The sequence below is a fragment of the Solanum tuberosum genome, unplaced genomic scaffold (genome assembly GCF_000226075.1).
Source record: "Solanum tuberosum cultivar DM 1-3 516 R44 unplaced genomic scaffold, SolTub_3.0 scf00316, whole genome shotgun sequence".
Taxonomy (NCBI): domain Eukaryota; kingdom Viridiplantae; phylum Streptophyta; class Magnoliopsida; order Solanales; family Solanaceae; genus Solanum; species Solanum tuberosum.
Window position 1 is genome coordinate 427,839 of NW_006239240.1, and position 9,777 is coordinate 437,615.

Genomic DNA, 9,777 nt, shown 5'->3' on the forward strand with positions numbered 1-9,777 from the left:
TAAATGGGCCTTTCATTATATTGGGCCCGTATCACGGGATTAAAATTATCTAGTATATATACATATATATTAATTTGTGAACCCTAACAAAATTTATTGACGGTTTAGTGGCAAGGAAGGGATTGTGAAAATATTTTTTATGCTAGAGTTGTGGGTTCGATATTAAAGGATCTTTTGATACTTTCTACATATATTTTTAATTTAACACCACAAAATTCAATAGTATTCTTTATTTTTTAGAACTCCATATCAATTCAAAAGCAAATAAACCAATTAAAATGGAGAAAGTGTATATATATATATTTATTTTATTTTATTTTTTTTTTTTTTTTTTTTTTTTTTTTTTTTTTTATTTTTTTTATAATAAAAACATATAAATAAGTTAACGAATCCAATCCAATAAGAAAAAAGGTAAATTACACATTTGGCCGGTTGCTAAAAATTAATATCCTGTAGTAAAAACATTTCCTAGCCAAATATATAAAAAGCATCACACTGTTTTGCTATATATATAGGTAAATATTTTTATGATGAGTGGCTATTTATGTCACTTTCAGCGGGAAGAAAAGGCATATGATTTGGGGGGCAGATGTTGCATGGTTAGAATAAGAATTCGTGTTGTAATAGAGAACACACAAAGGCACTTTCTTCGATAATCTACTTCCTCCGTCTATTTTTAATTATCACAATTTCTTTTTTTAGTATCAAATGATAAAAACTTTAACTAATATTATATAATGTATTTCTTTTCATATTGATATATAAAAAATTACAATTCATAGTACGTTTTCTAAATATTTTAAAGTATCTAAATTTTTTGTTTAAAAGTGAATTGATGAGGAAACTCAAAAGAAAAAGAACCCATCGAGTGTCAAATTATATGTCATCTAAGATAGTACTCCCTTGTCTCTAATTATTTTTTCTTTTATAGTTGTCCCTAATTACTTGTTCATTTTGACAAATTAAGAAATGACAAAATAATTTTACCTATTAAACCCTCAATTGATTACTTTGAAAAAGATAGAATTTCTTGAAAATCTTAAATTTTTAATCCATTAACTTCATAACTAATAGGAATAAAATGGTAAACTTACTATGTCAATAATTATTTTCTTAATAGATGTGTCAATTCAAAAATTGACAAGTAATTATGGCCATACGAAGTATTGAACAACCAAAACAAATAATTAGCCGTCATTTTCTGGTCCATACATTTTTTTTTGTTGTCGCTTAACGACTTATAAATGATTAGATTCATCTAGTCAATCCTCATTCCCAATACAGTATTTTACCCTGGCTTTTCACTTTTGCTATTTCTTTTTTCGACCTACTTTGAAATCTACTTCCTTCGTCCCATTTTATATGTCATTATTTTTATTTTTTTTATAAATAGTTAATTTATAATATTTGTCATTTCATAAAATCAATGCATAAAATATCATTTTATTTTATTTTTACCCTTGTGAGTTATTATCCTTGAAAATATACATTTGACCAACTTAGAAAAGCTAAGTAAATAATTCATGTTCATTGGTTAAATTAATTAATCAAAATAAATAATTCATATTCATTGATTGAAAACTTGAGTTTCAAAAAAATTAAATAAGGGTAGAAAGGTAAAGTTACATCATTTCTTAATGCAAGTACAAAGTAAAAATGTGACATATAAAATGAGACGGAGGGAGTATAATTTTTCTCACATCTATTATGAAAATAATGTTCGTCGATATTTTTGTAGTTGTTTTGTCAACATAGTTGTTTATTGAATTTTTTTGACATTTAAGATATTCTAAGTGGAAGTTAAAAATTCAAGACCATGCGTTTGATGTCGCCTGGTGTAATTTCTTTAGCTTTAACTGAAGGCCGCAAAAGGTCAAATAAGAACGAAAGCTCAGTGATTATATGATCCATAACAGTTTTATTCATTTTTGGGTTTGGAGTTGTGGGGGGTTCTATATGGTCAAATTGACATGAATGTTCTTGTTAAGACGTACTCCCTCCATTTCATATTAATTAAATTTTTGAGGTGTTTCATATCCTTTAAGAAAAGTAGATTAAGACATAAATTAAACATAGTTTTCCATTTTTTACCCTTATTAATTATTGTCAAATTTATTGAAGTCATCACATTGAAAATCCAAATGAAGGGTAAAATTGGAAGAGCAGTTTAAAAGTAGTCTTGAAAACTGAACAATTAAGTTAATTTGAAAAATGAAAAATACTTCAAAAATTCAATTAATATGAAATGGAGGGATTAACGTTGTAATAAATACACAATTTTTTCATTCAAATTGTAATCCTCGTGAAGATAGAGGTTCAATTCATTCTTCTTTAATTACAAGAAAGGGTTATACAGACATTTAGAAGCCCAATTAATGTGCCAAAGGACTTCAACCATTTTGATGGAGCTTTAAGAAAGGCTAATAGTAGCCCAATTTAAACTGTCCTTTTACTGAAAAAAGAATTAATACACTCTTTAGTTCATTGTTTTTCCAAACAAGTTTGTTAAGTAAAAAGAGAATACTAACTACCAATTTTTAGTTAGTTTCAATAAAAGTTTTGCTCAGCAGATTGTCTATTAATTGCATTCACATTAATCTGCCTGAGACAGTTGATAACGTATACGATATTGTGGATGAACCACTGTTTAAACGATCGAAAGACATATCATATCATACCTGTGTTTTGAGGTAAATCTCAATGTTCATTGTTAAGTAAGAATGCTATTCAGCAACACTTGACAGAATCTATGGTGGGCTATATAAGTTCCATTACCTGAAGAGTTGATGATTAACACAGGGGGCAGGGTCATCTCAATGCCACAAGTTCTCCAGTTTGGTTAAGACTTGAGAAGCAAGAAAGTGATGAATTTTTTTCAACTATGAAGGGTATGTTTACAAACATAATGATACAATCATACAATGCAATGGCAGTGGTCAGGGCTGTCTAATAGGTTAGAACATCTTGTATAAGTGTGTCTAGTAACCAGCTGAGAGATACGCTCACCTGTAACCAAACAGAAACTAACTATTCATTTACACGAGGAAAACAAAAACTATATGCCATGGCGTGCTAAGATAAAAACATCTTCTGCTAGGAATTCATCCCAAAGGAACCACATATACTGGTCCCTGAAAGTGACTGCATCACATATCACTACGTACACGGTACAGATATATATTGAAGCTTCAGAGTGGGGGACCGAAGTTGATCTTAACCAACTCATGTGCTACTCATGTAATTGTCAATAACACATCAGCAATGATATGAGGATAAGAATGCACTGAAAGGACTCATTGAACTTATGTGAATCGAGCAGCTGGAATCATTGGATTTTTGTGATTGAGCGGCTTGACACACCATGCAACAACTTTGCAAAACCAAGAAAACTAAGCTTTCCATCAGTGTGTCTGATCCAGTCAAGAAGAACAGCGTGAACAGGTACAGATGGACCAAGACCAAGTTCCTGAACCAGCAATTCAAAAATGTCTAGTCAGGTTCTCTTCCTAATTACTTAAATGCTTCCAGCCATCAAAGAAATAGTGTGACGTCCCTCTCCCAATAAAAAGTAAGAAATGGAAAAAGATAAAAAAGAAGGGAATGGAGTAACGGTCCTGTCATTCTAAAAGAAAGGCAAAGAAGAATAACACTCCAACCGTCCCAAAAGAAGAAAAAAAGAGATTCTTTTATACGAGACAAGGACGGAGAGATCAGTACTAAAATTCAAAAATAAAAAGCATGTAATTCAGATTTACCGAAGCTAATTCTTCTATGACAATTGCTCTGTTGCCATCTTTCTCAAAAATTTCATATGCACAGCGTGCATGTTGTTCCCATTGGTCAAGAGCCTCAAGCTGATATACACTTAATGCAGCAGCACAGAATTCCTCAAAATCCATCCTTCTGTATTGCAGTGCATTAAGCTGACATGACAAGGGACAAGAAAACTTAGCATCACAAGTTAGAGCTTAACAAATTCAAATAGATAACTACATATGAAGGACTTAGAGCATACTGAAGCAATGAAATCATGAATGCGTGCCTCCTTCATGGCATCTGTTGCATATTTCATCAGGGCCTGGAGATATCATACTTATAAAGGTCAGAAACATCCGTAAAATCATAGAAACAATTACCTATTAAATTTGGAAGAAGACAGACCGCTTTAATGTTATCCAAGTTTATGGTGCCATTTTTGTTTGGTTCCAGCAGTGCAAACTGCTGCTTCAAATGGACCAGCTCATCCACGGTCAATGTCTTTGACAAAGCCTGCAAAAACTCCAATGACAGAAAATTAGAGATGCAGAGAAGTCAAATGTAAAAGTACGTAAATAAATAGAAAGCAAACACTAGTGCTACTCAATAATAGGCGTTAATACTCCATCGATAGAATTGTACATAAAAGTAAAAAGACTAAAGAGAAACAAAAGAGCTTTCTCAATTGCATCACACCTACCCGTAGAGCAGCTTTCCGAAGAGCAGATGAACGCATGTAAGTCTTCATGAGTTTGAATATCAGTATATCCAAAGGCACTTCTACGTCGTGACTATTCTTTATCCAAGGATGACCTGAAACAGTAAGTCTTCCAGAAGTTTCAGAAAAATAAAGAACAGAATTGTCCTTCTCTAAGTTGACACAAGAAACTCACCCAAGGCCTGAGCTGCTGTCATTCTTTTCCGTGGATCCTTATTCAAGAGACGTTTCACAAAGTCTTTTGCTTCAGAAGATAATGTAGGCCAAGGCTGTTCTTCAAAACCTGGATCAGCTTTGAGAACAGCCCTAAATATCCCAGACTCAGTTCGAGCCCAAAAGGGACGGCTGCCACACAGCAAGATATATGAAATAACACCTATACTCCACACATCAGCCTCTGTACTATAAGATCGGTGTAGAACTTCTGGCGCTACATAATATGCACTACCAACAATATCATTAAGCCTTTCATCTGCAAAAGAATATGTTTGCAAGTTAATTACAAGTTGTGTTGCTACTCAATATAATATGAATAATAAGAATATCTTTTCCTCTTTTATATTCTTTTTCTTTAAGGAGGGGTTCCCAAAGTCACAAAGTATTAGCATTAATATCAAGCGCAAATGGACGAACCTGGCTTCACAAAATCAGACAACCCAAAGTCTATGGCTTTAAGTTGTGCATTTTCGTCCTTGGACATAAACAAGAAATTCTGGTCCATTAAAAGGTACAGTTAGAACTGAAAGAGATATAGAAATGAGGAAAACAAAGCAGATAAAAATCTTTTCTAACAAGTTATAGTTTCATTCCATGCAAGAAGAAAAGCTGACTTTGAAAAATAATCTTAATTCCCAGTAGCTCATGCCATATCCTTGAGCAATAAATGTAACCATTTGAAACTGATTGACATCACATCCAAATCCATTCAAGTGATGGACTTCCTTTTCCTTTTTTTATTTTCTATCTTGGGGTACGGGAGGGTTAGGGAGATGATTCACTATATAAACTGATGTATGTTCTTTCTAAGCAAGCATTTTAGAACTAGTAAACTTTCGCACCTCTGGTTTAAGATCCCGGTGCACCACACCTTGAAGATGACAAAATGCAACAACTTTTAATATTTGTGTCAACACAGCCCTTGCATCATCTTCTGTGTATTTTCCACCTCTGCAGCACAGAAGGATGCTACTTAATATATTATTGAAATTTATATTCTTGATCTCATAAAAAGGATTTACTAAGAGTCAACACTGACAAGGTTGAAAAATAAAAGAAATTGTATTCATAACAACACCAGGGACTACCTTAAAAGTATCCTATCCAAAAGCTCGCCTCCTTCACATAGCCTGAAATTTGACAAGATTGATCAGCTCCATTGCAAAAGAACAATGAGAACATGAAAATTAGCAAGTCAAACAACATTCTTTTAATAGCAACTGCAGAAAAAATGTGATAATCAAATCCATATTTTACTGAAACATTAAAGGAAGAAACTTTCATATGATACCACTTGACCCAGATTGATGATGCATACAAAGTATACTTTGGGCTAAAACTAAGGTTCTGTATGTCATCAATAGATACAAATGCAATAGGAGTTGAGTGGCTAAAGCTTACTCCATCACTATGTAGACATTTTCATGATCTTCGTATGCATCATAAAATTTTACTAGATTTTCGTGTCCCGTTAAAGCTCTTAATATCTTCACCTCTCTTCTCACGTCCTCAATGGCTATCGTCGTGGACATCTGGAAAAAAAAGAGTAAAGATGAGTATCAGATAACTCAGATGAATCCGGAGTAGAAATATAACCCAAAGATGCCCCGACATAGTCAACGCACAAGTAAAATGCCAGAAATACGAGAAAGCAGCTTAACCAACACAAATTTTCTTTGTTCTTTTTTTTTTTTTTTGGAGATAAGTACCATCCAACACCAGTTATTTTGCACCAAACTGCAGAGACAAACATACACGCCAAATATACTGAAAAACGCATAAAATGACTCCAACTACAGGAATATAAAAGAAGTTCCATCATACATAATGTCAGCTGACCCTGATGATATAGATAAAGTAATCATAAGCATTATTTTTTTTGATAACCGTAGTGTCTGGTTCGACTAACTCCACGCTACTTGCTACCTCTCACCAACAGTATTACTGGGTAACTCTATCCGCCAAGGCTTGGACAGTTAGACAGATGAAAGAATCACCCAATGCTTTTGCCTCCACTGGGATTTCAACTTGAAGCTTTTTCCCTCTATCATCATAGAAAATCAGAATGCAATTGTTCAGCAATATGAACCTATACACTCAAGAATATGAATGGTTTTTGAAGGGAAGGGAAAAGGAGATTGGTCGAAGCTGGTTGCTTTACTACTGATGATGAACTCTTCCACACCTCTTGTGCAACCTATGTTGCTCGAACTCTTCAAACATGTCAACGGATGCGTATCAGATTTGCCAAAAGTAGTGTAGTCCGACACAGGGTGCGGCATCAAAAGTGAAGAGTCCACACAACTTTTTGAATCGTGTGCAAGTGGAAAGTACTTTGCATTTACTTATGCACACTTTTTTCTTTTTTGATAAACGTGGTGTCCGAGCTAGCTTTCCCGCACCTTGACTAATTCCACTGGATACCTACCACCTCACATCAGGGTAACTTTGTCCACCAAGGTTAGGATAGATGAAAAGAGATAATCTAGTGTTTTTGTCTCTGCTATGATTTGAACTTGAGACCTCATGGTCCTCAACCCACTTGATTGGCCTACTAGGACACACCCTTGGGTGCACTTATGCCCACTACCTACCCCTCCTCTTTTACTCCGCTCAGCTACCCAAATTTGTTTAATTCCCCCACAAATGGGGTAAAAGTTTTATTTGCTCACAGTTAATGCTGCTCTTTTTAACACATATAAACTTGGTGGATAATGGGTTAGCCCCTCTATAATAAAATATGTGGCAGGGTTCGCATCCCTGACGTGCGCCTAACTTAGACATCACCCGCTCCCAGTGAATGCTACTTTTAGTGAATCAAATGGAGAATTGAACAACTATAGGAGTAACATTTCTTAGACACAGAACTCTAGTGATCTGCAAATGACAAGTGTGCTTCTTACTAAAACTCAATTGGATCCTTAAGATTAACCAGAAATACCAAAGATCATGCCGATATATTACAATCTGCAAGTGACTTGCTCCTTACCTCGCTTTATCAGCTCCGAACTTACATAATCAGTCAACCCGAGACAAACAGAACATGATGGATCCATTTGATAAGGTTTACAAGTTATCCCTAATTCACAGCTACTGAATTTCAGGATTCTTCCAAACTCAAAAAGATTCAAACTTTTTATCAGGAAGAGCAGACACAAATAATACTCTTTCTATTTTGGTACACTCCACCATTCGATTTTCATGACTTTCAAATATTCAAATTAATTGAACTGTTAAAACTATGAACTCTAACAAGATATTTTTTTTCTCTCCTGAGCAGATCTGACCACTATAAACCAAGAAACAGTAAGCAAAGTTAATTCAATTAACTCAAAGATCAAACTTAACAAAAATTTCAAACCTTTGCTTTGGGTATGACCTTTACTGCAACTTCTTGTCCCTTAAGCTCACCTTTCTTGAACTTAGCTTTACAAGTATACCCAAAATGCCCTCTCCCAACTTCTTCTCCAAGTTCATACTTGTTTCCAAAATTCTTCGAAAACCCAAAACTCTTATCAAGACCCCCACCCCCCTCCAATTCATTTCCTTCCGGAATTGCATTGGGTTTCACAGAACCATGCCGCCGTGCTAGCACAGCTCGTATGTGTTTCGCCGGAGACGGCGGAGGAAACGGCCGCTTAAAAAACCTCCGGGGAGTAGAATTCGCCGGAGACTTCTTTGAAAAAAAATAATGCGCCGGACTTGGACTGTAAAAAGGAAAAAAAGGCGACTTTTTACCCACTTCGGCTCCCTCCTTGCTCTTATTCTCTAGCGAGTTATCTTCATTGTTAGCTTTAGCCGGGATAGCAGTTCCATCGGGAGCATAGAGATCATTGTTGGAATAATTGGGTTCAGGGGAAGGTTTTGATGTGCAACCACCCATTAAATTAGTTGAAGAATTTAGTAGCTCAAAGATGAAAACTTTGCATGAGAAGCTTTTTGTTTAAATTACTGAGAAACGGCATTTGTTGTTTTCTTGTTTTGTGAATGGCGTTGGAGAGATGGTGATAAAAAAATTAAAAAAAAAGGAAAGAGTAGACGTTGGCTTCTGTGGAAATTAAATTAAGGCTGAACTGAATGTTTTTTGCTTTTCATCATAAAAGAGAAAGATGATAAAACAGATAACCAAAAGATGGGGCCAAATGATGTGATGTGTATATCTATTTATACCGACCAGAGTTTGTTGTGAGATAATCCCAATTTCATATTCCTAATTATGTGTTATGATCACTTGAACGCATTTGATTAATTTCACGGAATATATGTCTATTTTTCATTGATAATAGATAATGTGTAATAAGCTAGTGTTGATCTTATACTAAGTAGCCGTTTGGCCATGCGATACCATATCACGATATGGTATCATGAGATGAATTAGCGTTTGGACATGCGATTTTACGCTGATTCCATCTCATGATTCCATATCATGAGAGGTGATACCATATTCTCCAAAAACCATGATATTGAATTATATAGTGATTCCATATCATGGTTTTAGATATTTTAATACAATAATTGATCCATGAGTTTATATTTTGTTAAAATAACCCCACATTTATATCTACTAACCATTTGTTTCATATGTAAATAAAATTTATAATCACATCATTACTTTTTAAAATTTATTATTCTCACCGACATAAAATTTATTATTCTCACCAACATATAGTCATTTTAACTCACACCTCATGATTGTGAAACTTTTCAACATTCACTTGAAATAATTAACCGGCATGTTAAAATAGTTGCCGAGGCAATTAGCAAGATGGCACCAACATTTATACAACCAAAAAATATGACTGATGTACATTCCAAAATTTGACATAATACTCGATTTTGACCTTGGTTTAAGGTAAAATTTCAATCACATTAATAAATTTATTTTATGGCCTTAATAAGTGAACATTTATATTTTATGTGTAAGTTATTAATAATTAGTTACATATTTCCTATCAACTTTGTTTAAAGAGATAATATTTATTTTATGACTTTGCATTGTCTAGGAAGCACTATTTTTATTACTCTTACAAACATTATGTCACGCCCCAACTCAAGGGGCGCAACTAGCTCCTAAGGCCAAAACTCAG

General features: G+C 34.1%; 1 protein-coding gene across 1 annotated transcript; it reads right to left on the reverse strand.

The window, feature by feature from the left end:
* Window positions 1-2,846: 2,846 nt before the first annotated feature.
* On the reverse strand, window positions 2,847-8,803 carry LOC102592392 (CDPK-related protein kinase-like). Its single transcript, XM_006360160.2, has 11 exons — window positions 8,052-8,803; window positions 6,092-6,222; window positions 5,779-5,820; window positions 5,533-5,641; window positions 5,108-5,186; window positions 4,650-4,946; window positions 4,457-4,569; window positions 4,162-4,269; window positions 4,016-4,078; window positions 3,756-3,923; window positions 2,847-3,466 (listed from the first exon to the last, which is right to left on the reverse strand). The coding sequence occupies exons 1-11, from the start codon at window positions 8,571-8,573 to the stop codon at window positions 3,326-3,328; spliced, it is 1,773 nt and encodes a 590-aa protein (XP_006360222.1). The 5' UTR covers window positions 8,574-8,803; the 3' UTR covers window positions 2,847-3,325.
* Window positions 8,804-9,777: the final 974 nt, after the last annotated feature.